A 27,852-nucleotide genomic window follows, 5' to 3' on the forward strand; every position below is an offset into this window, starting at 1 on the left:
ACTCCTTCCCGAAGCAGCGGGGAAGGAAGGGGCGGCTGCAGTCCAGGCACAGCTCCTGGCCGGGCCACCAGAGACACCACGGTCTCGTGGGCCAGGTTCTCACCAAGCCCTGATGGTGCAGTGGGCAGGGCCCCAGCTGGGAACCCCCAGGACTGGAGTGGGCCAGGAAGGCCTGCCTGCGGGTCACTGGGGACCACGGCCTGCAAAGCACTAAGGGGCCTGGCAGACAAATGACCTGTGGTGGGTGAAAGGTGGCTCCCCAAGAGATGGCCATCTAGACCCCCAAGACCCATCAGTGCATCCCCTGCAAGTACCATCAAGACCCCGAGATGGTCCGGGGTTATCTGGGTGGGCTGTAAGCCCAGGAGAGGGATCTGGGACCAAGAAGAAGGCCACGTAAAGATGGGGCAGGGACGGGAGTGGCGCAGGGAGCTGATGGATGCTGGGAGCCCAGCAGTGGGCAAAGGCAGGATAGGTCCTCCCCAGAGCCCTTGGAAGCCCTGGCCACACCTTGCTCTTGGACGCCTGCCTGCCTGTCAGCTCTGTGACAGGTGCACTGTGTGGTCTTAGGCCACCTGTTATGGCACTGCAGAGGCCCCCCCTCCCGCCGGTGCCGCAGATGCATGTGTATGCACACATGGACGGCCCTGCAGCAGGATGGGCCGCAGCTCACCACAGGCAAGGACGGCGCCACAGCTAAGTCCGGGCAGGAAGGTGGGCTAGCACCAAGGTGGAGCCAGGCCAAGCCCGTGCTGGGCAGTGGGCACACCAGCTCCCGGGCCCTCTCCTCGCAGCAGCTCCCAGCGGCCTACCTTGGAATAGGCCAGGTGTCGGAAGGCCTTGCGGGCCTCCAGGGGCTCCAGGAACTCCACGATGGCAGTGATGCCACCCTCGGGCAGCAGCACGCGGCCCAGGCTCCCGAAACGGCCGAAGGTCTCCTGCAGCTCAGCCGCCAGGGTGCCTGCCGGGAGGTTCTTGGCCAGAATCACAGTCTTGCTTCGTTCTGCTGCCGCCTGCAGGGAGGAGAGGCCACGTGAGGGACGGCAGCAGGGCTTTTCAGCTGGACACTGGCACTGACCTGGTGGCCTCTAGTCAAGGTGAGCACCTGGGGGCTCAGTGGCCAGGCCCCTGGGAGGACCCAGGAGGCACCACCGGCTGGCTCCACAGCCAACAGGCAGCTCTGCTGAGGGCGAAGGCCAAGGGTGCCCGGTGAGACCCCCGGGGTCGAATCCCAGCCCCAGCTGAGTCACCAGATCCCGGTAGTGACTGACCACAGCCCCGCTGGACCTCCCAGGCGCCCTGCACTGGGCAGTAATCGAGATCGGCACCTCAGTGTAGAGGGCTCTTCCTGGCACTGTGGACCACCTGCAGACACAGGCGTGGGAAGCAGAAGCGGCGAGGAGCCTGTGCCCCCAGGAGCAGCCCACCGCCCCCAGGAGCTGGCTGTCCCTGTCCTTTGGAGGGGCAACTCTGAGGTTGAGCCCTAGGTTTGGTTCCAGTCACCACAGGACCCACCCACACCCCCAGCCTCCCCTGAGGCTGTCCCCAGCTTTGGAGCAGCAGCAGTCGACTCCCCAGAGGTGGGGGCAGTGGGGCAGCAGGCACCCACCTGGCTGAAACTGTCCAGGCTGACACCGTTGTCGATGAGGAAGCGCCGCACTTCTTGGACCAGCTGAGTCTCCCCGAGGGCCACGCGCACGGCTACACTGCCCTTGGTCTCCTATGAGGAGAGGAGAGGAGGCCGGGCCTGTCAAGCGGGGCATAGCCAGCCAGGCAGGCCCAGTGGGGAAGGGATTCGGGGTGTTGTCGCCCACCCACACTGAGATGGGGACCATGGTCTGGCACTACACCAGCTCTCTGCCCTCCATAGCCACGCATCGCCGCCCACCCTGGGGCTCTTCCCTTCCTGCAGTGGGCAGATCTCTGTGAGGCTCCACTTGCACCCTGGGGCTTCTGCATACGCTGACCTTGACCCCGTTACATGCAGTCCTTGCTTCTGTCACCTCCCCACCCGCCCACTTTCCTGTCACAGCTCCCCCAAACTCTCCTCTCTTCCCCTGCCTCCTCTAGGTGGCACTACAAGGTGGGACCTCTGTCCAGGTGCTGCTGAGCCCCAGTGCTCAGAGGGCATGGGCGGGGCCTGAGAAGCTGTGGCTGTCCATCCAACTCAGGCCAAGCTGCTCACCCCAGCCCACAAGCCACAAGCCACCACATGACCAGGCACCTGAAGTGTGGCATGTTCAGATCCAGGTTGTGCTACCCACAAAATACAATGGATTGGTGGAAAGAAGGAAGGAACCACAGTGTGGCTTTTTACGTTGCTCACGTCAAAGTGATGAGGCTCTAGACATCAAGTTGAAGACGGTGTCTTGTTAAGACTAGTTTTGCCTGTTTCTTTATACACACATGGCCACTGGGGCGCTCACAATTATATGCGGGGCCGGCCTTCTACCTCCAGTGGACAGCACTGACCCGCGTGCCGTGAGAGAGGGTAAAGGACAATGGAGAAAGCAGCTAATGGGCAGAACCAAGGGACCTCCTTTGCCAAGTGGCTGAAAAACACTCCGGGGTTTGCTTGAATCGACTGCAGCAGAGGGCGACCGTGGACAGCATTTGGAAGGAAGGTCTGTGGACTCAGCGCGCACAAGACACTTGGGCTCACTCACGTGGTCGAACACTTGGCTCTTGGTGGCACTGTACTTCTGCGCGATGGCATCGGCCACGGCATTGGGCCCCATGAACAGTGTGTTCCAGTTGTGGGAGCTAAGGGCAGGGGCAGGCAGAACAGGTCAGGCTGGGACCAACACGGGCCTCTTTCGCAGACACCAAAACTGCCATGAGCCTCGCCGGCCTTCCCCGCCCTCCGCTCCCCCGCCAACTCTCCTGTCCTGGGTGAGCATCCGGCCTGCAGTGAACCGCAAACTCAAGCCCTGACAAGTGTCACACCTGCCCTGTGCCAGGGACCTAGCCCTTGGTGACACCTCAGAACCTATGCTGGCACAGTCCCACTCTTCCGATGTGCAGTGGGGACACTGAGGCCCTGAAGGCCCCACCCTACAGAGGGAAAGGGCCTGGACGGCAGAGCCTGGATGGGTGCAGAGGCCACGCAGGGTGGACGAGGACCTGGAGCTGCGGGCTTTGTCCTCAGATGCCTTCTTCTTCTTGTAGGAGGAGCCGGGGATGTCCGCATCCTCACTGGCTTCCTTCCTGATGGTGGAGGGCAGCACGTGCAGCATCCTGCCCTGAGAGGACAGAGCAGGAGGTGAGTGGAGCCCCGCCCTCCATCATGTCCCCTTGTCATAAGCCAGCTGGACTCAGCACTGAGCCCTGATGGGAGACGGGGACGGCGGTCAGAAAGCCACGTGGTCACTCTCCGTCCAGCTGAGGCTGGGGGTACCCGACACAGCCACGCCAAGGGGACTGTACCCCTCTGTGAGCACCCCACGGCCCCTGACTCCCCCAGCAGACCCTGCACAGGTGACACTGTGAGCTGCACACGGCAGGGGCCAGTCTGGCCCGGTGCCCGCGAGACCAATATGCCATGAGCAGATGGATGGAGGAGCACTGGAGGTGGCCTGGCCCGGGCCTGGGCACACTGCACGGGGACACTGGGAGAGCAGCAGCTCCCTGGTTCCTCAGGGCCACCCACACACCCCAGCAAGCTCCCCTCTCACAGCATCTTCCCTTCAAGTAGCTCACTGGAGGTGACCACATGGCTGGCCACATGGGTCCTAGGACCCAGATGTGGACGCGCGCCTGCTCATACAGCTGACTGGCGTGGCCTTCTCTGTCGCCAGGCTCAGTGATCCGGTGCCCATAAACCACCTCACCTGGAACACCTGTCCGTCCACAGCCGCGTAGGCCTTCACCGCGTGCTCAGGGAACATGAAGGTGACAAAGGCGAAGCCCTTGGGCTTCTTGGTCAGGCTGTCCATGGGGTAGTGGAGCTCCGACAGGGGACCTGAGGACAGGGGAGGCGTCAGCCTGCTGGAGCTGGAGCTGGGCCTGAGCTCAGGGTGAGAAAGGGTCGGGCACTAAGGGGTTGGCCACAGGAACACAGAACAGCTGTGCTGTGCTAGCCACCAGGCCCAAAGTCAAGGGCGTCATTTCACAGTCCCTTGTGCCTGCTAAGAGAAGTCGGGTAGGAGGGGCACCTGGCTCCATCCCCCTCACGTGCAGCCTGGCCTGGCCTGGTCACCTCACCCACTCTGGCCTCCTCCTCTCGCCTGTGAATGGCACAACAGTCCCCAAGCAAAGGGTGGCCTCGAAGGTCCAAGAGTCAGTGTGTGGTTACTACCCAGCACTGGCTACACTTAGTGCCGCGAAAGTGTTTGTGACTCTATCCTACTCAGAGGACACTGTCTGCAGTGGACACTCTGAACACCAGGGTGTGACTGCGTCCCCTCTGTGGGTCTTCCTCTTCCCAAATGGGCACTTGGAGCCTATGGACGCTCTCAATTTAGGGGCCTGCATTTCGATGTTTTTTTTTTTTTAAATTTGGTTCCTATGGACAATCCCCTTCCTGTCCTGTGTAGCACTGCTGTGTAGCCAGGGCACCAGCCTGTGTGGGAGGACCTGGGGAGCAGGACAGCATGGCCAGACCTTCAGGTCCCGTGTGGGACCTCTGTGGACGTCACGCTGTCTCTGATGCTCCACGTCCAGGCCAGCCTCCCAAGAGACAGGGGCTCGGACAGCACCTCCAGACTCAGCCCCATGTGGCCGAGCACAACTACAGGCCTGCAAGTTCCCAGTCCAAGAAGTAACGACTGAGGCAAGAACAAAGGGCCCTGGCTGTGGCCTCCTCTCTGAAGTTCGGTTTGGATTGAAGACGAGAAAGGACAGCCTTCCCAGGCAGAGGAGTACTGCGGGTACTGGGGGCTGTGCGGCCGCTGGATCCCAACACTGAGCAGCCAAGGAAGCCCAGGAAAATGCCTTCATCTCTCCAGCTCGGTGCTTGGAGAGAGAGTGAGAATCCCAGCTCTGTGGGCATCGTGGCTGTGCCTGTAATCCCAGCGGCTTGGGAGGCTGAGGCAGGAGGATCAAGGCCAGCCTCATTGACTTACCAAGACCCCGTTTCAAAATAAAAAATGAAAAGGACTGGGATGCAGCTCAGTGGTACAACGCCCCTTGGTCCAATCCCCAGAACCATTAAAAACAAAATAAAGGAGAAAAAATCCAAGTTCAAGTTCAGAGAGCAAAAGACGCCACTGCATCTGCAGCAGGGAGGGACAGCAAGCACTGTTCTAAGATGAGGAGACCACAGCTGGGGCCACTGCCCAAGGCTAAGAGCTAGAGGGAGGTGGAGGGGGCTGCCCAGGGCCGGGGGCTACCCAGGAGCAGGTCCTACCGTAGGTGGAGAAGAGCTTTTCCAGGTCCTCCTCGGTGCTCGTGTAGGGCAGGTTACGCACAAAAAGTCTTCCAGAGTCGGCCAGGTCCTCCTCCTCTTCATTCTCCCCTAGTGTCCGGCCTTGCCAGGGCTGTGTGCTCTTCTGTAGGGGCCCCTTGGTTGTGGGGACTTGCTTCTCCCTGAACACCTCGATGTAGCGTCCACCTGCATAGGCGGAGGGGTCAGGGCTCCGGGGAGGCCCAGACCTTGCCAGAGGACTGGCTGGTGACCCAGGCCTCTCACTGCTGCCCGCCAGACGCTCTGGCTGAGGAGGGCCACGACCAACAGCATACTCTGGGGCCCTGTGTGGCCTGCTACGTGGCTTTGGCTCTCGGGAGGCACAGGGACACATGCTCTGGGCTCTGGCCTACTCTCAGGCACTACTGGCTGCTCTGTCTTGAGAAAGGCTGCTGTGACAGTCACCATGAACGATTACCTGTTCGCATGCCTCCCAAGGGCTCAGGGGTGGCCTGCCTCTGCCTGCACCCCAGCACTCAGTCAATACCTTCCGCCTGACTCGCTGGCAGGACTCCTGGGGACCCCTGCCTTCCCCACACACTTGCCCCGGTAGGCGTCCATGCCACAGATGGGTTGAGGACCATGTCCCAGCTCAGGAATGGCGCACCTGCTGCACCTCCACCAACCCTGCGCCCTAGGCAGGCCTGCTGCTCACCCCAGGCTGCACGTGCCCCTGAGGCCCGGCGGCCACCCTGGGGCAAGACCCTGCCTCCTCCCTCCCCGGCCCTCACCTCGTACCCTGCCTGCCCGACGCTGTCCTAGGGCCATGTGCCCATCACCTGCTCCAGCACCGCCTGCCTCTCTGCAGCCTGTCTGTTTGCTGCTGGACCCTCGGTGCCCAGAGCGTGTGGCAGGAGGGGACGCTCAGCACAAGTACCTAAGCCAGGGCCCACGTGGGAGCCAGGGAGCCCGGGACGCAGCGCCGCGCCTCCTTACCCATGTACTCCCGGTTGCACTTCAGGGCTCTCTTCACCTCCTCTTCGCTTCTGAAATCCACGAAGACGTACCCTGAGAGGGGACCACGACAAGGTAACTGGCAGCCCTGACAATGCTCGGAGTCAGAGAACGTGGGCTAGGTGCAGAAAGTGGGAGCCGCCACGGCACAGGCTGACCCCCCACCTGGCCACCCTTTGGAGGAGCACTCAGCACCCGCCTGGCATTGCGGGTGAAGGTGCAAAACCCAGGCCCCTTCTGCCTCCCTCCCAGCCTCACCCCTTCCCTGACCATGTTCTGCAGAGAAGAAATGCTCACGATGGCCGCTGTGACCCAGCCCAGCACTGGAGGGTCACCTCCACAGCACCCTGCCTGCAGCTCCAGAGGCCGTGACTACACAGCAACAAGCAGGTGCAGAGGCCTCCACATCCTCAACCTCACTGGGCCTCGACCCGTGAAGCCGCCAAGCAGCACCCCGTCTACACCACCACAATCTCCCCCAGCCTCCCCCACCAGCCCACACAAGCAAAAGCCTCCACTGCCTCCAGCTGCCAGTGGCCCTCCCTGCACTGGCCAGCGGGCCTTTCTAAACCCGAGGCTATCCTAAGCCCCGAGCCTCCACTGGGCCCAGGCTCCCCCACTTACTGCAGCCCCAGGGCCCAGCCCACCTTCCGCCCCCACACTTCCACCTGGGTCGTTTGCTGCCCTCAACAGCGTCATGCTCAGGTGCTGGCTCTCTCCAGCGCCAGGGCCTCCAAGATGCTGTCCCTGAGCCCCAACAAGGCAGGTACCTTCCTCCTGGCTCCCTGCCTGGTCTCTGAGGCGCCATGAACCGGTGGCCCCGCCACCAGGACCAACACCAACAGCTGCACTCTGAGCGTGCCCAGTGCTCACACCGTCCGGGGCTGACCCTGACCCCTCCAAACTGCACGACAGGTCTGACCCCTTATGCAGACGAGGAAAGGAGGCTGAGTTCCTGTCCCAGGTCACAGGGCTCCTAAGTGGCTGGCTGGGCTGTGAACCTGGGCAGGGGCTCTGTCCCCCGCCCCTCACACTGCCCTCTGCTTATCTCCAGGAGTAACAGCTGCCTGAACCATCATCCTGGTGAGCCGGGCGGGAGAGCTGGGGAGGGACAAGACCCGACACAGCAAGGGCACTGGACCACCCCGACGCAGGAGCACCTTTCTCCTTGGGTGCCAGCTCGGCCAGACCTGATCACTCTGCCCAGGTGGCCTCTTCCTGCCAAGACACTCCCAACCCCAGGGTCCAGACACCCAGTGGCCACAGAGCCTTAGTATGGTTCTCTGAGATGTGGCTATTCTGCCACTGGTCTCCTACGGCTTTCTGGCCTAGCTGGCCACTGGGCTGGGCAGGTGCCCAGCTCTCCCAGATCCACCTTCCTTCCAGCCATGCTCACTGCCTCCAGGCAGCCAGACCCAGGTCTCCAAGGCCAAGGGAGGAGGCTCACAGCCCGGAGCGGACACCTGGGGAGATGTGGTCTGGGGCAACACCACGCATGTGCAGAGAGGTAGGGGACTGCCCGCTGGCAGAGCCGCCCATGGACTTAGCCCAGCAAACCCAGACCTGCGGGCATCTACCTGAACAGAACAGGGGAACCTACTAGGACAGTGGAGGAGAGAATTCTACAGTATAAGTCAGGCTGCCAGAGGCAAGGATGGCACAGATCCGCGTCTTGACCAGTTAGCCACATCCACAGAACTGAGGACCCCAACGGGGAGAAGGGACAAGGCTGCCTTGGGACATCCCCAACTGTGTAGCCAGCCCTCCCCCGCACATCCTCCAAGCTCCCAGGCCTTACCTGTCTTGTTCCCGTGCGCATTTCTCACTATTCGAATGGCCACTGGTTTCAGGGGCGCCAGGAATTCCAGGACATTTTTCTGCAAGGACAAGTTTTGCCTCTTATCAGTTCCCCAAGAAACCATGCAACCCGATAAAGAGATAAGGAGCAAACTGTTGGACCAGAAAAGATAACGAAGTGATCATGGTTTTTCTCCTTCCTTTAAGTCACACTCATCTCTCCTCCACCATAAGTAAGAAAAACTTGGAAATAAAAACTAAAGAAGAACAAATAATGTAATTATAAAATAGTAATATTAGCAGCAGCGTTTTAAGGCATTACATCTGGTCTTTGTTCCTAAGGAGTTGTTTTTTGGTTTTTGTTTTTTTAAATACTTGGGGTTAAATCTGGCTTTTCTTACTTCTCTTTAAAGCATGGATATTTGTCTAGGTTAATCACAGTGACAAACCTAAAGTTCCATTGCAGGGAGGCCCCCAATTCTTAACTACTCCCTTCTCTGGACATGTGTGAGATTTAAACAGATTTTTAAAAATATGTGAACATTCAGGGTGTGAAATTCTAACAAATACTAAAAAGTACAAATCAGGAAACCAAACTGGTTCCTAATTCCAAGGCCAGCTCACTATTCCTGGCTCCTTCTGCAAAACAAAAGCCGCAAATCCATTTCCCAACTGGGTACTGGGGTAAGCCCTTGAGGCCCTGCCCTGACGTAGCTTGCTCTACAAGGTGACAGAAAGACAGAAGGACACATCCGGGTGCTCCAGGGCAGTGGAAGAAGCCCAGCCAAGTTCTGAGCTTTCACGTTACTGCATCCAAGTTTGCAATTACCAGATTCTTTCCAAACTTTCCCCTGCCCAGAGGAAAGCCAGCATGGTGGGTCACACACAGCTAGGTTCCTCTGGGGATGAAGCCATGTCCTGCTCCACACCTGGGCTTTTCTACTGGCCGCGACACCTTGGGGGTCTCCCCTGTCATCATGTTCTTTTCTGTGATACGTCATCTTACACCATTTTCACGTGTCCCTGTGAGTTAACCCAGGTTTAACCTGGCACTGGTGACATTTTTGGGCTAGTGACTCTTTGTTGAGGGGGCTGTCCTGTGTCTGGCAGGGCTTACACAGCACACCTGGTCTCTGTTCACTAGAGGCCAGCAGCCCCCCACAGATGTTACCATCAAGAGCACCTCTGACCAAGGCCAGATGTTGTGCAGGGGTAGACCACTCCCCTCCAAGAACCACGGACACACCACTTCCCCAGAAATGGAGCTTCAGGGTTGATTTGGGTTTTTGTTCTTATCAATGACTGCAAATCAACACACTGAGTTATAAATAATAACAGGAAGGCTGCAAGAACGTTCCTGCATCCAGGCTCTGGTGTGCCGGGATTCACCCGGGGGCAAATCCCTGGCCAGGCACCAGCTCTGCAAAGGCCTGGATGTCCGTAATGTTGCCAGGCAGCTCCACGCGGCCCTCTAAAAGGCAAGAAAATGTTTACTGCCAAACATGAACGATGCGTACCATTTTGGCAAGTGAAAAATGTGAACTCCAGTTTTGATTTTGTTTTTTGATAATCATGACAGAATCCAAACATGTGCACTGGCCACCTGAGTTCTTGTTCTTGAAAACCTTCTGTTCTTTGTGTTATTTTTCTGTTGGGTCATAAATCCTTCATAAAAATCTCTCTGTAAATTAGAGACACCAGACTCCTGCCTCTGTTAGGCTATGAACCACTGTGACTTCACGATAGCTGCTGGCTTCCAGAGCTCTGGGCTGGTGGGTAGGTAATCAACCCATTTTTTTCCCCCCACGAAACTTTACAAATTGCTTAGAAAGAAACTTTTTCAGCTCAAATCCTTGATGTATCTGAACCTGATTTTATCAGGAGGAGTAGGGCAAGGGTTCATTTTTTCTTCAAAAAAAGTTAACTAGGCCGGGCACAGTGGGCAGGCCAGTAATCCCAGTGCCTCTGGAGACTGAGGTAGGAGGATCACAAGTTCAAAGCCAGCCTGAGTGACTTAGTGAGACCCTGTCTCAAAACTTAAAAAGGGATGAGAATGTGGCTCAGTGGTTACGCGCCTTGGGGTTCAATCTTGGTACCCCCCAAACCCCCCCAAAACTGACCCTAATCACAAGTAATTGCTTCAGTATTTCTAACAGCACAAAATTGTAAGTAGCTCCCATGTCCACTTTAGGAGATCAGGGAAGTGTATCAAAGCATCTCCTGAGTAAGGAAGACTACACAAAAAGTGGTGGGCAGCAAGCGTGGTCCTGCTGCAGGGACGCTGCAAACCAAAATGGGAATGAGAAACCAGACCAGTGTCAGTGCACAGGAAAAAACATCTAAGAAGGCTTGTCCCCAAAGTACCAGTGGTTGCCACTGAGTGGGACACAGGAATGCTGAGCAGGGTTGCCCACTGTGCCAAGGACAGTTGGCACCTCCAGCTCTAGTCCTTAGACCTGCAGTAACCTTACCTGCACCCTGGCACCCCACCTGGCTACACCCCAGCTCGCAGGTCAGTGTGGACGGTAACCCACGTGGTCATCCCAGTTGTAGGTGACTTTCAGGTTCTAGTCACGTAGCTGTGTCCTTTAGAATTTCCTTTAGTGAGCTTCTCTGACCGTCACAGGAGGGAAATGAAGACAGGCACCTCTGCTGGCGCAGACCTAGAGCCGGATAGCTGCAGACCGTGCTTTGTCTGGCCTGCGGCCTGTTTCTGGAAATAGTGTTGAGCAGGGCTGCAGCAATAACTATGCCCTCACCTGTGTCTGAGACGGCTGCCCCTACAGGAGCAGAGTGAGGGCTCCCAACAGAGACCACACTGACCACTTGGCCTTCCCCTGGCTCAAGCTCCCCTAGCGTTTTTTTTTTAAGCTCTAGGCAGCCATCTTGTTTCCTTCCTGGAGGACGCCCAAGACGGGCCCAATTCCTTCTCGCTCTCGACCCTAATGGCCTCAGGCAACAGAAGCTCCCCACCCACCCTAGTCTGCGCCCACAGGTTATCTTCCTGTCCTCAGAGCACCTACCTCTGTGACACTGAACGGGGCTCCCCGTAGCTTCACGGTGTGGGCCGTGGTGGGTTCCTTCTGGTTTGCTGGTTTCTCTGTCTGAACAAAGAGAAACAGCCATAGTGGATTCCCTGGGGCAGCGGTGGCAGGGGACAGACTGGGACATGGCAGCTCTAGGAGTGGAGGCTACGGGGTAGCACGAGAGTGCCGCATCTGTGCCCGCCACGGGCTCAGGGTCCGGGCAGAGGTGCAGGTGGCGGCTGTGGGGTCTCCATTTGCCTCTGAGGGCTGCAGCCAAGGCTCAGGGCACCGTGGCCGGGGAGATGGGAGGAGCCCCGGGGCAGAGACCTTGCTACCACTCATGTCCACTTGCCCGGTGATGGACACGGGCGCTGAGAGGAGGTCCCTTCCAGATGAGGATCAGAGAGGCCTGTGGAGCTGCAACACCCTTGGGCCCAGCAGTCACACAGGGTCAGAGCTGAGAGCTGAACCCCTCACCCTCTGACCTCCCTGGACAGGGACAGGGTGGGCATTAGAAAGGAGGGTGGAGAAGAGCAAGGGGAAGAGGAGGCGACAGTTGGAGCCCCTTCCTCTTGATGGAGCTTCCACTGAAGGGACTGGGACGCACGCACGTCTAAACTCTGTCTGGAGGAGTGGACTCTGGGTGGGAGACAAGGTGGCCGTCCTCAAGGGTCTCGTCCACCTTTATAAACTCAACCTCAGAGCCTGGCAGACCCAGGCCTGGGGCCTGACCTGTCACTTCCCTTCTCTGGGCCTCAGTTTTCTTATCTATAAAATGAAAGCAGGAGACTGCCGGAGAGCGACTGTGACAGCATCCAGTGACAGCAGGTTTGTCCATCAACGAGGAGCCCACCCACACCTGCCCACCTTGTGATTGAACACCAACTAACCCAGCCGTCACCACCTCACTTGGGCCCAGAGCCCCAGCAGGCCACCCCTCCCGTGTAGCAGGCAATGAGCCCAGAGGATGGGGGAATGCGTGGCGGGCTGCTGGGCTCTCCTCCGCATCACACTCCCAGCCAGGCACACAACCCCCACTGTCCCTCCTGCAGGCACGTACCTGGGCTCCGGGCTCCTGAGGCCTCCCCCTCCTAGGCAGGGCCCCTGGGCTCCCTCGCTCCGGCTGGTCGGGGGCAGCAGGGGACTCCTCTTCCTCGCTGCCTCCATCACAGTTTACGGCTTCGTCCTCACTTTCCTCTTCCTCTGAGGAAGAGGACTCGGCTGCCACCACCTTGGACTTCAGATACTCCATGTCTGACAGTCCCTGCTGGGCAGCCACCTTAGCTTCCAGGCCTTGTTCTGCTGAGAGGGCAGGGGGTGGGGAGGAGGTCACCCTCCTGAGCAGCCAGAGACTTGGGCAGCACAGGGCTGGAAACCTGGGGGATGGCCTGACCACAATCAGGGCCCTGGTGCCCACTGCCCCAATAAACCCTCTGATGGGCACCATGAGAGGGCGAAGCTCCCGCACCACACACACAGCTTCATGCCTCCCTGCCACCACCAAACTCTCCCCTGGATGGCCCCTCCTGGTCATCAGTCACCTTCCTGATTGTGTCAAGTACACTAAGGAGCTTCACATGCCACAGAAAGCACTTACACAGCAGAACCATTTCTACAGTGAACCCTTTAGGGCACACACCCATCATCTCATAGGGCCACCCACATAACCCCAGTGGGCGCCACGCTCCATCATCTACTTAGGCAGCAAACACCCCAAACATTAGGACCTCACCCCGGCTCAGCTCCAGTGCTGGGCCCCTGGCTTCCTCACCTGCTATCTGCTACCCTGTGGGAAGCACGCAGGTGTGAACGGCTTACAGGGGACACCTGGTGAGATGCTAGCTCTTGAGGGGTGCTACAGAGACAGCCGGGAAGGAAGAGTGTGCCTGCTCTGCGGACACAACTGTCCTTCTAGCCTCACACCCCCACCCGTGAGTTCTGGACGCTGAGGATGGAGCCCCACCCTCCCTGCTCCAGTGCCCAGAGCCACTCTGCCCTGCAGCTGCGCGCTCCCCTGTCCTGAGCCCCTGTGATGCTGTGCCCTGGTCTGCGACCCCCTCTCTGCCCCTGGCTACATGTCCCACCACGTCCCACAAGTCCTCCAGATCCCAGCTTAGCACAGAAACCCTGCCAGGCACACAGGTGACGCTACGTACATATCCTCTGCCCTCAGCCAGCCCGACTGACCCCCAACCAGAGCTGCCACCCCGTGCTGCAGCCGGTCACTAGCCACCAACTGCCCCAGCACGCTGAGCCTGAGAGGACAAAGACTCACCCACCCCGCAAGGCCTTCCCTGGCAATTTCCTCCCAAGCTCTCCTGCTTCCTCTCCGTAGCGGCTATGACCCCATAATGTGTCTCCGGGTGATCATCTGTTTACTGCTCTCCTCTCACCACAATGACAGCTGACAGTTCCTGTCTGCGGCTCAGTGCCATGTCCCCAGAGCCCAGCACGCAGCATGCACTTGGTGAACACTACTGATAAGCCAGTTACCAGGACCAGTCACGGCAGACCTGCCTGCAAGTGACCTCATCCCCCTACTAGAAAGCTCCTGAGTTGTGTCTGGACGCCCCAGGCCTGGTGTCTGAGGGAGGGGCACCCAGTGCCTGCCAGCAGGTGTCGGTGGCCCACAGGGCTGCAGCTGAGGGACACAGGTGCACAGGCGCAGTGCCCAAGCCTCACCTCCCGGCTCCTCCTTGGCAGCCTCCTCCTCACTCTCCTGCCCAGAATCGGAGTCAAAGTTCAGGTAGTCACTGGTCGGCTTTCTCTTCCCTTTTGGGAGCTCAGTGTCCAGGGCATCATTTGCCCAAGTGGCCACCTGTGTCCGCTTCTGGTGAACCGACAGGAACTCCTGGAACTCGGTGTCTTCCTTCAGCTGGGGGCACAGGAGGCGGGCAACAGGGACACAGGAGAAGAGGCAGAGAGGACTCAGGGGGGCTTGGTCCTGCGAACTCCCGGCAGAGCGAGCATCCTCCTCATCTCTAGTGGACCCCGAATCCACAGGAACCCGGCAGGACACTCAAGGTGTGGGCTCTGCTTTCTGGACCAGCCTGCACCCCTCCGACCGGCTGCCCCCGCCCTCTCAGTCAACAGGACAGACTCACCTGCTCCAGTTCACGTGGGGCCCTTTTCTTCTTGTCATCCTAAAAACAGAGGCAGAGGATGAGGGCCACACGGGAGGGGGAGGGCAAATGGAACTATAGACCCCTCCAGAGCCACTGCCTGCCCACACAGGCCTGGTACTGGCGCGGTCACCTGCATACCTTCTTAATTTCCGGGGGGACGGAGCCTTGTGAAGGCTGCTCGGGCTGCCTTGGTCTCTGGGCATGTTTGCTCCAGGCTCGGGGCTTTGTTGGGTCCCCAAAGGACTTGCAGAACTCTACCTGCATGAGAAAGGGCGATTGTCACACTGCTGTGACAGCCACAGTCCTGAGTGTTCTGCTCTTCAGCACCTGGGAACCTGGGCTTTACAGACAGGCAGCTGCCACTAGTAGAGTGGAAGCAGAGGACTACCACCCCGCCTTGGCTTTGTCCTCCGCAAAGGCACCACACTAGCTACCGTCTACTGGGGAGTTCCATGCAGCACCCGATTGCCCCACAAGGACCGTGGACACGCTGAGCCTCCGGACAGTGGACAGTGAAGCCACAACTCTTCCTAATTCAAGACCAGAAAACTGGAGCACAGAAATGTGAAGCAACTTGCCCCAGGTGACCCAGGCCCTCAGGGACAGAGACTGGGGACTCAGGACCATCCATGCAAAGTGGTGGCTCTGAGGATGGAATGAGATGATGTAGGCCAGTGATCAGCAAGGGCGGGTGCAGGGGACGCCTGTGCTCCTAGGATCGCTGGTGACCAAGAGGCAAGCTCCGCTGGTCTGGGAGAACCTCCCAGGTAACGGGAGACGGGGGGGCCCCGGGGCCAGGAGTGTGCTGAGGATGAAGCCTGAGCCAGACCTCTCCAGACCAAAGCCTCCAATGCACTCTCAGAAGTGACTCTGGTGAGGGCCGGTCCTGCTGGGAGCCTGGAGTGACAACTCCAGCCTTGTGAGGGAGCCTTGTGAGGGCTGCTCGGGCTGCCTTGGTCTCTGGGCATGTTTGCTCCAGGCTCGGGACAGTTAAGGACGCTCTGGTCACCCACCACCCTCCCCAAAGAAAGAGCCTGCCATTTGGTCACATCCTGGCTGTGAGGACTTCCACAGTAGTCCCTTAAGTCTATGTTGAAGGTCAAAAAGCTGTGACTCCAACTCCTGTCACCAAAGATGAACCACCAGTGCCTGGTGACCTGCAGGCCACCACGCCCACACCACACAGAGAGAGAGGTGAGGCCGTGCATCGCCTCGGGCTCTATGCTGCTCTATCGTGGCTTCTTCCTTCTCAGCAAAGGGCTGGGGATGTTTTATCATGTCAATGAACATCTGTGGGTGACCCTTGTGGGACCTCCTCCTCCAGGAAACTTTCCTGACCCCTCCCTCGCCAGAGTGGGTGCTGCTCAGTTCTCCCAGGGTCCCTGACCCACTGACCGCCTGAACTCAGCACCTGCATCTGCCAGCGCTCCTGAGGACAGGGACTGGTGGCTCCTGAGCGCCTGCTGTCGGGCAGTGAAGAACGCACACCTGTGGCTCAAGTGCCCTCCTGACCAGCAGCACAGGTGCCACCGAGGCTCCAGAAGGCCTGTTCTTCTGCGTGACTCCCACACCGAGCCAGATCCTGGGGCGGGCCCAGCAGCAGTCTGACTGGCTCCCGGGAGAGTCTTACACACAGAAGAGCGGGAACCACTGAGGTAGACCAAGGGCCTCAGGGCCTAAAAAGGACAGCCTTGGGACCCAAGTGTCGCTGACAGGTGGAGCGGTGGGTGACACTCTGGATAGGCAGGCAGGGGCTGACTCACTGTGATCCGGGACGTGTCGATAAAACTCTTGTTGAAGTGGTTCAGCGCGGTCTGCGCCTCCTCCTCGGACTTGAAACCGATGAAGCCAAACTTGCGGAACTTGCCGTCTTTGGTGAACTTGAGGCTGCAGTCGGTCAGCGTGCCGAAGGCGGTGAAGAGCTGCCTGAACCGCTCCTCCTTCATCTGGAACAGAAGGTGGGAGGAGCTGGCAAGTCCTTCAGCAAAGGGACAAATGGCTAGAAACCCGGGGCTCCAGGACTCTAGGGGCAACCAGAGATGAGGACGTGGCAGTGTGCTGTGCCAGTCAGGTCAGGTCCCTGAAAGAACGAACAAGGCTCGTCGTCGATGAAAATGCCCGTTTATTGAGGAACAGCTCTGCATATTTATAGAGCCGGGGGTGGTTTGACAGATATGAGTTTAAAGGTTGAAGGGTTTTACAGTTGGCATGGGGTGCTTTCTAATTGATGGGTAAGGATCATGTGAGCCAGCAGGGCTCACCATTGGACAACTCTTCTAGGGTTGGGGAAGTTCTTTGGAGCCAGGGCAACTCCCAACATTCCCCCCCTTTGTTATTAAATGAAAGTGGACATTGACTCATTCTGGCTGTTTCCTGCTGAGATGGGGTGGTGTGAGAGAATCAGAGAGGAGGGAAGTAAGGAGACCCCCCAGGAGGGCAGAGAGGACTGGTATAACTTCAGGAACCAGATCAAGGAAGGTTCCTTGCCACCACAGATCCATGATGATGTCAGTCCATTCGGCATAGGTCTGGACTGGAGGTATCATCAGTAGCCAGGAGTTGGTAGTTCCTGAGGAGAAGCTGGTTAAAAGCTGGATTAGAAATTTTTTACCCACCTGAGTCTGAATGAACTTTATGATAAAGGGAAGGAACAGGCACAGGGAGTTTTTATAGCCCAGATCTAATGGGGTCTCTGGGTCTGCAAGCTGCCTTGTTGGCACAAGGGGGATTAAATGTTCAGCCTTGAGCAGGGGATTGGGCATTCGGGCTTGAAGCAAACAGGTGATAAAGAACCAGTCACAGAGTTTGAGAAGCCAGGTCATCCTGCAGGTAACTTTGTTTGGCATGCCCTGCAGACCAGCCTGACCTGCACCTAACACCCTCAATTCCACTCTTCATTCCTAGTCCAATCTAGCTCCCTCCCCTCTCTATTAAGGCTGCTCTTCAAACTCTCTCCTACCTGGGTGTCTCTGAAACCAGCTTGCTTCTCTCTTTACCTTTCTCGAAATATCCCAGCTTGCCAAACCAGCTTGCTTCTCTCACTTATCACTGTTCCCAGCTTTCCCCAGTCACACCAAGAAAGCACGGGCTTTGTAATAAAGAAGGCAGCTTCTCCCAAGCTCTGAACGAAGGTGGCCAAGGGAGGACGGTGGCCCACTGTTACCAGATTTCCCTTTGACAGCAGTCAGATCTCTCCAGGTTGTATGTGAAACACCTCAACTTTAAATACTGATACTTGAAATTCTTACAAAACTGGGACGGTAAACAAAACATACATGTTCCTCCTTAGGCCCAGAAGGCAATTGGTAAAGTGCTCTCTTATGATAAAGGTAGTTCACACTTATCCAGGGGTCACCATGCTCCGGACACCTAAGTGGTTTGTCAGAAGGACAACACACAACGGTCCCACTACCGGCCAGATCCAAGCAAGTGGTGGTGGTGGTGGTGGTGCGGTCTGTAGTAAGGACGAGAAGGGGGTCTGGCTGGAGGGTCACTTGCTTTGAATCTCCAGACATAGGGAGAAGAGAGGACCCAAGAGGGGCCAGAAATGAGGGGGAGCATTAGGTATTGGGCTAAGAACGGAGACACAGGAGAGGTGGAGCTTGAGGGAATCTATGGGGAGGGATGACAAGAGTACTTAATAACAGATGACGATCATTGGCTCTTCTGAAGAATGTGTAGGAACGCCGGGCTTAAGCCTGGAAATGTGAATCCACGGGGTAAGCTGGTTATTAGACAGCTTGAGTTTGGCCGCCAAGGGAGTGCACATAATCACCTGAGCAGGGCCCTTCCATTTTGGTTTTAAAGGGGGCTTTTCCCCTGGTGGGCAATAGTAAACAAGTTGACCAGGTGTTAAGGAGGTAGGGTTTTGAGAGATACTAGGGTCGGGAAGGAGCCAGTCTTGATAGCGCCAGAGTTCAGAGCACAGATGGAAGAGGAGGGGCAGGGCATAAGTTTCGGAGATGGATAGGGGTTCTGTAGGCAATCTGGGAGGAATGAGGGGACGGACATACATGACTTCGAAAGGTGAGAGATTAGAAGGCTTCTTTGGTAAGGCCCTAATGCGCAATAAAGCCAAGGGGAGCATTTTTGCCAAGTCCAGGCTTAATTCCATGGTGAGCTTGGTGAGGGTCTCTTTAAGGGACCCATTGGTCCTTTCAACCTTTCCAGAAGCCTGGGGGCGGTAAGGGCAATGGAAATGCCAAGGGAGTGATGGTGCATGAGCCAGTCCCTGAGTTATCTGCGAGGTGAATTCTGGGCCATTGTCTGATTGGATAGAAGTGGACATCCCTAAACGGGGCATTATGTGAGTAAGCAACAGATCAACTACCGTAGAGGCCTGCTTGTTAGAAGTGGGAAAGGCTTCAACTCATCCCGAAAAAGTATATGACCGTGGGCCTGATGAGAAGGGAAAGGTTTGGGTTTTAATGGAGTATTGGTATTGGTTTTCTGGCAGATCTGACAAGCGGAAGTGATCTGTTGTAGGAGGGTCTTATCGCATGGGGAAAGGGTGAAAAAGGAGTGAAAGAAAGTAGTGAGACTCTGTGGACTAGAATGGAATAGAGAGTGAAGAAACTGGAAGAGCTGTTGGGGATCTTTGGGCCGATCCCCGGTGGTAACGAAGAGTAGCGGAGAGGAGGTGAAGCTCTGTAGGGCGGCTGATCCAGCCCCTTGATCGGCCTTGGAATTCCCCATAGTAGTAAGGGAGGAGTCAGTTTGGTGGGCCTTGCAATGGATTATTCCCAGTTGGGAAGGCAGCTTGGAGGCTCGTAGTAGGCCAGAAATAAGTGTGGAATTAATGACTGCCGTCTCTCTTGGTCAATAGCCCCCTTTCTTCCAAATGGCTGCATGGGAGATCTGTATATAGGGAGAGGGTTTTTCCCTCTGCTAGCTCGCACGCCCTTGTGGCAGCTATGAGTTCAGCTTGTTGGCTGGTGGTATTGGGTGGGAGAGGTTTTGCCTCTGTGATGGATGACAGGGAAACGACAGCATAACCCGCCACTTTAACCCCTTCATGTGAGGGAGAAGATGGGAGGAGGGAGGCAGGGTTTAATGGAGAGCAGGACTGAAAACAGATGGAAGGATTTTCAAGGAGAGACAAGGAGGGATAGAACCCTGGAAGGAGGAAGTGACTGTCATCTTTGGTCTTTGTTGTAGGTATAGATACAATAAGCTGTTTTCTGTCTACTATAATGGCCTTTTTCCCTTCAGAGATATGTGACCTCTTTACATGCTATTTGGGCCTTTTGTGTAGAGGCCCGATATCCCTTTAAGGCCAAGAAAGTAGGAGAACTGTGTCATCTGTTGAGCGCCCTTTGGAAGGGCTAGAAGAATCCTGAACGCTCACAGTAATTATAGAGATCCCTTAGAATGGAGGGATCCAGGGACCCAAAAAGGGGCCATCTACTTTGGTTGTCTAAGGGATGAGTGGGCCAGGCCTGGGTGCTATATTTGATCCAAGACACATTGTAGGGGAGAGTCGAGCAGCAGAGAGGACACATTACCCATGTAAGGAGAAGGGAAGAGGATGCAGAGAAGGAAGAAACTGATTTATTGGCAAAAGCGGCGTCCCCGCTAGAGCCAAAAAAATCAGGAGTGCCTAAGTGTCAGGTTCGAGCTGCACAGATTGGTCGTCACCGAATCCTGACAGTGGAAGCTCTCGTCCTGGATGGAGCCAGAGCCATGGGAGACCTTGGCCAAGGCTTTTCAGGACCCTTCCTGGAGAGGCTGAATACTCCCAGGGCTGGAAAGAGGGGAGAGGCAGGGCAAGAGAGAGGAAGGGGAGGGTAAGCATCTCTCTAGCGGCCAAGTCTTAAAGGTGAGAGGACTAGGACTTTAGGAATCTGCCCAAGGAAGGACTCCCTGAGGGCCACCGTAGCCTTAAAGGCTGTGGTGAGGTGTTTTCCTCCTCGCAGGTGGGCAAAGAGATTTGCTGGACGATATTGCAAGAAGGTGGATTCAGGGCACTGGGGGTGAAAAGATTGGAGGTCGGAGGCCAAGGTTTGTCCAAAGAGGTGTGGACTATCTCAAAATCCCTGAGGAAGGACAGTCCAGGTTAGTTGTCGAGAATGTCTGGTGGTGGGATCTGTCTAGGTAAAGGCAAAAAGATCTTGTGATTCGGGGGCAAGGGGAATGGAGAAGAAAGCATCCTTTAAATCTATGACCAAGTGGGTGGCAGTGGGGGATCTGAGACAGCAGGGTGTATGGGTTGGGAACCAAAGGATATATGGGCCTAACAGAGGTGTTGATGAGTTGTAGGTCCTGAACTAAGTGATAGGACCCGTTGGGCTTTTTTACCACTAGTATGGGAGTATTGTAAGGGGAATGAGCAGGACGGAGGTACCCCTTGCTAAGAAGTTCCTGAATAATAGGTAGTAGTCCCAGAAGACCTTTTGTGGACAGGGGGTACTGAGCCTGATTGGGGAAGGTGTTAGGATCTTTGAGATGAACGGTAACTGGTGGGCAGGAAATGGTGGAGGGGGTGTGGGTATCCCATACAATCGGGTCAACCAGGTTAGTATGGTATTTCATGTCAGCCTTACAAGTGGAGCAGAATGGCCAGTCTTCTGCCAAAAGGGCCAGAAAAAATGAACAGGCCAATTCTGGGGCCTGACTGATGCCAGGAGCCCGGATGTTGATTGTTGTTGATGTTGTTGTTCAAGTGTGGCAAGGAGAGACATTGGGCCAGGGCATTTAGAGAGAATATCTCGGCCGAGCAAAGGAAATGGACATTGGGGCATAACTAGAAACGTCTGAAAGAATGGGAAGTTGTCTATGTAATAGAGGAGTCTTTCTTGGATAGATGGTCTTTCCTCCTACCCGACAATAGGAGAGGTGGACGGCACTGTTTGCCCCCAGAATTCTGTCAGGACTGAGAAGGTAGCCCCGGTGTCAAAGAGAAAGTCAACCTTGCACCTATCCACCTGAATCTGCACCTTGGGTTCCTGTCTATTGATCGTTACGGCCGGGGACAAGGACCCAAGGCTCCATCAATCTTCGACTGCCATGGCCAGAAGGTCGGAGGGTTCCCTGGCCATAGGCTTCCTACAGGATCTAGGACAGTCAGAGCCCCAATGACCTTGTTGTTGACATTTAGGGCATGGGATACGTGGAGTGCATGGTGCAGGGCATGCCCTGGCCCAATGTCTCTCCTTGCCACACTTGAAGCAGGCACGGGGGGCGGGGGATTCCAGTGATGGGCAGTGACCCAAGGAAGCACCCTGCAGGGCCTGGGCAAGCATCTGAAATTTCTCTGTCTGGGGGGTGGCAGGGCCTTGTTCGAGCTTAGAATCGGTCCCTACTCTGTATGCCATCTTGTGTATAATCCCAGTTGGGAGTTTGATCTGGGGCAGCAAGTGGCTCCAGAGGGTGATTGGGATTAACTCAGTGAGTTTCATCAGCATGGGCTCTGGCAAGTTCCCAGACTCTGGTACATTTCTCAAGAAGCAGAGTATTAACCAATAACATATAAATGAGGCTATAAGCCTGGAGGACCCAGTGAAACTCTCTTCTGTGGTGAATGAGCCCAACCTTTGCTTGAGTAGCGTGAGGTCATTCATAGAGAATGGGACATGTACCCAGATAATGCCCTTAGGTCCAGCAACCTCTCTTAAGGGGGCCATGGTTTGTGGGACTAGGGAGCGGGACCTAGTTTGGGGGGACTAAAGGTGTCAGCCAAGTCAGGGGGAGCACCTGAGGGGCTGGACGGAGCCGATGGGGGCGGTCGGTAGGGAGGGGGTTCATCTGCCGGATAGGTCGGGGTGAGAACTAAGAAGAGAAAAAGCCTCAACATAGGGGATCTCCTTGCACTTTTTCGAGCGCTCGCAGAAGTTAAACAGATCGCTGAGAATTGCGGGATCCAGGGATCCTCCTGGGGGCCATTGACTTTGATTGTGTAATTGATAGTAAGGCCAATCTTGTGTGCAGAATTTAATAAGGGGGAGTCTGCAGGGAGGGAAGAAGAGGCCCTCATACAAGGGTGGTTATTGAGGGAGAGAGAAGAAGAAAGGGGGTGGGGGAGAGGGAGGGAGAAAAATGCCTGTTCTACCACCCCTCAGGACCTCCTGCTCATGAACCGGGTTCCAGAGAGTCCACTGTGACCATGAAGGTCGTGGTGGGGTGCGTTCTCTCCTCCAGATTGGGCGTCAGAGGTTTGCCAGACGATCACGGTCAAAGCCCCTGCATAGCCCGTCTGAAGTTGGATCCCGATAGGGGAACTCACCTACTGAAGAGCCGGTGTTGTGTGAGTAGCAGCAGCACTCGAAAGAGAGGACAAGGACGGCAAGCCTTGAGAGAGGGGGCCCTCGAGCAGCGAGGCATTCCCCCTCCTGGGTTTCCACAACAATGAAAGAACAAACAAGGCTCCTCGAACAAGGCTCGTCGTCAGAGAAAATGCCCGTTTACTGAGGAACAGCTCTGCATATTTATAGAAACGGGGGTGGTTTGACAGTTATGACAGTTTAACGGTTTAAGGGTTTGACAGTTGGCATGGGGTGCTTTCTGATTGGTGGGTAAGGATCATGTGAGCCAGCAGGGCTAGTCTGATTGGTGGGTAAGGATCATGTGAGCCTGCAGGGCTAGTCTGATTGGTGGGTAAGGATCATGTGAGCCAGCAGGACTCACCATTGGACGGCTCTTCTGGGAGGGGGATGGGGAAGTTCTTTGGAGCCTGGGCGACTCCCAATAGTCCCTGCTCTGACACTTGAGCTATGCCCTCAGGCAAGCCCTCCTCACTTCACTGGTAAAGAAATGAGACTCAAGAGGGCCACAGGATGTCTGGGTGCTGAGTGGCTGCTACAAGGTTAGGACCAAGGACAGAATCATGGTCATGCCGCTGCCCAGTAGCCACTTCAAAAGGCTGGGCAGAAGGAGCGCCAGATGGAGTACGCACGCTCTGTTGTTTACAGCCTCCCCAAGGATGCCCGCACCCTAGCCCCCAGACACTGGTTACACACCAGTCATGGCACACGGGATTTTCCATGTGATTCGATTAGGAAACCTGAGATGGGGAGAGGACCCTGCATTACCCAGGTCCTAAGTAATCAGGAAGATCAGAGTCAGAGAAGGAGATGTAATGAGGGAAACAGAGGGAGAGAAACCGGAAGATGCTCTGCAGCACTCTGCAGACTGAAGTTGAAGGGTGTGGCCTGGAGCCACTCAGGGCAGGCAGCCTCCAGAAGCAGAAAAAGTGAAGGAACAGATTCTCCCCTGCAGCCTCTGGAAGGATGGCAGCCCTGCTGACACCTTAAGATCTCTGACCTCCAAAACTGTGGGAATTGATACGCACTGTGTTACCTCAGGAGGTGTGGCCACCTGTTATGGCAGCCATGGAAATGTGACAGAACTTGGTCCCACAATCCCCATGGCCCCAGGACCACCCTCACAGCTCAGCGACTTTTCCCAGCAGAGGAGATTCGTGTGGCTGGTAGCGGGACCAAGGGACACCGGGGCAGCCACAAACAACCAAACAAGCTTTGAAATAAGAGGAACCCATAGGTGTTGGCTGCCCAGCAGGAAGAAATCTCCAGAGGAGCTGGATAATAACTCCGAGCTCATCCAAATCTCACAATCACCAAGTTAGGGACTTTTATGCACATTTTAGAGAGGAGAAAATGGGATCCTCAGAGGATAAATGACCTGCCCAAGGTCTACAGAATCGAGGGCTCTGTCAGCTCAGATTACAAAAGTGAACTCGCTCCCCCACTGCACGGGGACACATCGCTGAGGTCTGACCCATCATTCTGCTGCTGCGGGACCGCGGAGCTCCCTGTCACTCTCAGGGCGCTCCTCTGCCACCTCCCACAGGAAGCCTCTCTGAGACCCTGCAGCCTCTGCAAGGATGGCAGCCCTGCTGACCCTGCGGGTCAGTAACCAAAGCCCCCTGTGCTCCCGCAGCACGGGCTCACACTTCAATCCCTGCATCTTGATCTGTTTCCCCTGCAAACTCCATGAAAGCAGGGACCAAGTCTTGTCCACTTCGGTCTACACTGTCAGCAACCCCAGAAGTACTCAGGACCCAATGTTTATCTGTTGGAAGATAATTAAGACAAGGGCATGCAATCATGCTAAGCGAGACGGGAGGTGCAGTGTTCAGAACTCTCATTCCAGACAGAAGCCTCAATTCTGTCACTATTGTATAAGTTATCACACGTAAGTGATTTCAGGCCGATAACTTTACCTTGATGTGCCCTGGTTTCTTCACTTTTAAAATGGGTATAGAAGCCGACTTGCAGGGTTGTGTGAGGAGTAAATGAACTACTTCACCTAACACATCTGAACAGCGCCTGGCACACAGTAAACTCTCTGAGGGCTCACTACTATTGTTAATGCTTGTTAATTCTTTCATTCCTCAGGCAAGATGAACGATGAAAACATCTCTAGCAATTAGAGAAATGCAAATCAAAACTACTCTAAGACTTCATTTCGCTCCAGTCACAATGGCTGCTATTAAGAATACAAACAACAATAAGTGTTGGTGAGGATGTGGGGGAAAAGGCATTCTCACACATTGCTGGTGGAACTGCAAATTGGTGCAGCCAATATGGAAAGCAGTGTGGACATTCCGGAAAACTTGGAATGGAACCACTATTTGACCCAGCTATCCCACTCCTTGGTCTACACCCAAAGAACTTAAAAACATCATACTACAGGGACACAGCCACATCAATGTTTATAGCAGCACAATTCACAATAGCTAAACTGTGGACCCAACCTAGATGCCCTTCAACAGATGAACAGATAGAGAAAATGTGTTACATATACGCAATGGAATATTACCCAGCAATAAAAGAGAATAAAATCATGGCATTTACAGGAATATGGATGGAGTTGGAGAATATCATGCTAAGTGAAGTTAGCCAATACCAAAAAAAAAAAAAAAAGCCAAATATTTTCTCTGATATAAGGCCGCTGATTCTTAGTGGAGTAGGGAGGGGGAGCATGGGAGGATTAGATGAACTCCAGATAGGGCAAAGGGGTGGGAGGGGAAGGGAGGGGGCATGGGCTTAGAAATGATGGTGGAATGTGATGGACATCATTATATAAAATACAGGTACGAAGACATCAATGATGTGAATATACTTTGTATACAACCAGAGATGTAAAAAATTGTGCTCTATATGTGTAATATGAATTGTAATGCATTCTCCTGTCACATGTAACAAATTAGAATAAAAAGATGAACAATGTGAGAGGAAGCCACACTGAGATGCAAAATGAAACTAGGAGGGAAAAGAAGGGTGGCCAAGCTGAAACTCTCATCCAATTAAGTGAAGCATCAGGAGACACTGTTTAGAGCTGATGGATGGCTGGGAGCCAGCACACACCTGTAATCCCAGCGGCATGGAAGGCTGAGGCAGGAGGATCCAGAGTTCAAAGCTAGCCTCAGCAATTCAGTGAGGCGCTAGGCAACTCAGCGGGACCCTGTCTCTAAATGAAATACAAAATAGGGCTGGGGATGGGTTCAGTGGTCGAGTGCCCATGAGTTCAATCCCTGGTACCATCAAAAAGCTGATAGATGGATCAGTAATACATATCTTAAAAGTATACCACTTCAGGTAAAGAGCAGGATAGTTAAAAACAAGAATATTTAGAAGAATCGATTATGTAAAGTCCTCATCTTTCATAGTAGAGGGAATCAGCAGATAGTTCCTGGGATAAACTATAGGGTTGAGCAAAGTAGCTGGGTATGTGAGAAGCCTTTGGGGAATCCTTCTAAAAACAAACCACTTGAAGATAGGTACTCTCAGAGAGACGGAGAATAGGATGTAGCAAAAAGATTTTGCTTCTCATTTTACATACCACAGTCCAGTTTTGATTTTTTAAATTGTGTGGCATGACAAAGAGAAAAAAACAAAACTTAAAAAAAAGAAAAACCACACAATAAAAACAAAACGGTTCCTAACATTCTCTGCCTAGAGAAAGAGACACCCGAGGATGGAGGCAGGAGTTCAGAAGACACTCTCACACCATCCAAAAGGCTGGCTTGGTATTTGGGGCATGCTTTTCTGGCCACACCGGTGATGTGGGTGCTCTCTATCCAAGAAAAGACAACGAAACAGGAACGACGACCCACTCGGGTACACCGCAGCCAGAAACATCACCACAACCATCCACCCGCTTCTTCACTCACTAATCAGGCGCGATTTCCCTAGGAGCTTACCAAGGGCTGGGTTCTGTGCTAGGCGGGGATAAAGGGCTTAAAGGGTCCCATTTTCAGATTCCCAACACCAGGCTCTCTCCTCACCCCATTTGGGAGGTTCTTCACGATCAGTCGCGACATGGCACAAGGTTCCTCTGTTCTGATTCCAGCACCTCTGGATAGCGACTGCCCACGACAACTTTCACGCTGCTGCTGTGGGCGCTGCCATCTTGAGCAAGCCGGAACAAAGTCACGTGGCCCGGCTCTCGGCCCGCCCACCCGGAAGCGGGCGTGGCCAAAGCCGGACCTGCCGGAGGAGGTCACACCCCTAAGAGGCGGGCCTGAGTGCTTGCATTCTGCGCAGGCGCAGGTTCTGAAGCAGCTCCGGGATAGCGCAATGCCTCGGTGCAGTCGGCAGGGGGCGCCGGATTCCAACCTCTGCGGGCTGGTGGGGGGGGTGGTGTTGCGCGGGATCTGCTCTACTAGGAGTGCTAAGCAGGGGATGTGGTTTTGTGTCCCTTTCTTATTGTACTTTACCATGGATTTCTAAGACAGCCCTGAGAATGAGGGCTAGACTAGGGATCCCTTTGGGAGGTGGAGAAACAGCCTTACTAAGCACTGCAGGGTCAGTGGTAGAATGTGCATATTGGGAACAGATCCATTTTGCAGGCAGGACACGGGGGACACAGAAAATTGGAGATTTGGTTCTGATTGTAGTTGACAGCTTTATCGAGGTACAATCCACACTCCCTGCAATTCACCCACTCAACATGTACAACTCAATGGTCTTCAGTATATTTGCCAAGTTTTGCAGCCACCACCATCACTGTCAATATTAAAATGTCTGTATCCCCTCCCCCCAGAGGAAATCTGCACCCTTAGTTGTCACGGGCCAATTCCTCCTCCCTCCCGGCCCTGGCAACCACGGATAGACTTTCTGTCTCCCCGGAGTTGCCCCCTCTGGACATTTCATGCAAATGGAATCGGGCAACACTGGACACAAAACCACACCCCCTGCTTAGCGCTCCAAGTAGAGCAGATCCTGCCCAACCCCCCGCATAGTTTTGTGACCAGCTTCCTTCATTTAGCATCCTGCTTTCGAGGTTCATCCTGAGCAAGGTGAGTTGGTGCTTCCCTCTGAGGCCTGCTGGATAATATCTCATGGGCGGATAAAGAGCATTTCATCACCCAGTCCTCCGCTGATGGACATCTGGGCTCTTTCCACCTGTGGCTATTGTGGATAACACTGCCATGAGCTTTCAAGTGTTTGTGTGCAAGTGTGTCTTCGTTTCTCAGGGGTGTATTCCTGGGAGGGGCATCGCCGAGCCACACAGCAGCTGCACCGTGTGACCTCCTTATCAGTGGCATTTGAAGGTTCCCGTTTCCCCATCTCTTCTGGCTTCTTAC

The 27,852-nt window shown here is 55.2% G+C and overlaps 1 protein-coding gene across 3 annotated transcripts in view; it reads right to left on the bottom strand.

The window, feature by feature from the left end:
- Positions 1-26,711, bottom strand: part of Rbm19 (RNA binding motif protein 19) — a 35,504-nt gene extending 8,793 nt beyond the window's left edge. The window contains exons 1-15 of one of the 3 annotated variants that reach the window (XM_015505195.2): positions 26,551-26,711; positions 16,070-16,252; positions 14,445-14,564; positions 14,286-14,324; positions 13,864-14,056; positions 12,242-12,480; positions 11,179-11,259; positions 8,157-8,235; positions 6,341-6,412; positions 5,348-5,551; positions 3,831-3,961; positions 3,124-3,242; positions 2,667-2,763; positions 1,610-1,720; positions 813-1,013 (exon numbers count right to left, since the gene is read on the bottom strand). In XM_015505195.2, the coding sequence (XP_015360681.1) occupies positions 813-1,013; positions 1,610-1,720; positions 2,667-2,763; positions 3,124-3,242; positions 3,831-3,961; positions 5,348-5,551; positions 6,341-6,412; positions 8,157-8,235; positions 11,179-11,259; positions 12,242-12,480; positions 13,864-14,056; positions 14,286-14,324; positions 14,445-14,564; positions 16,070-16,252; positions 26,551-26,586 (1,905 nt within the window). In that variant the 5' untranslated portion in view covers positions 26,587-26,711. Of the gene's footprint in view, positions 1-812; positions 1,014-1,609; positions 1,721-2,666; positions 2,764-3,123; positions 3,243-3,830; positions 3,962-5,347; positions 5,552-6,340; positions 6,413-8,156; positions 8,236-11,178; positions 11,260-12,241; positions 12,484-13,863; positions 14,057-14,285; positions 14,325-14,444; positions 14,565-16,069; positions 16,253-26,466 lie in introns of all 3 variants that reach the window. The other 2 variants (XM_015505194.2, XM_048785737.1) reach the window with 2 other exon arrangements.
- Positions 26,712-27,852: the final 1,141 nt, after the last annotated feature.

This window comes from Marmota marmota, unplaced genomic scaffold, assembly GCF_001458135.2.
Source record: "Marmota marmota marmota unplaced genomic scaffold, marMar, whole genome shotgun sequence".
Classification (NCBI taxonomy): Eukaryota; Metazoa; Chordata; class Mammalia; order Rodentia; family Sciuridae; genus Marmota; species Marmota marmota.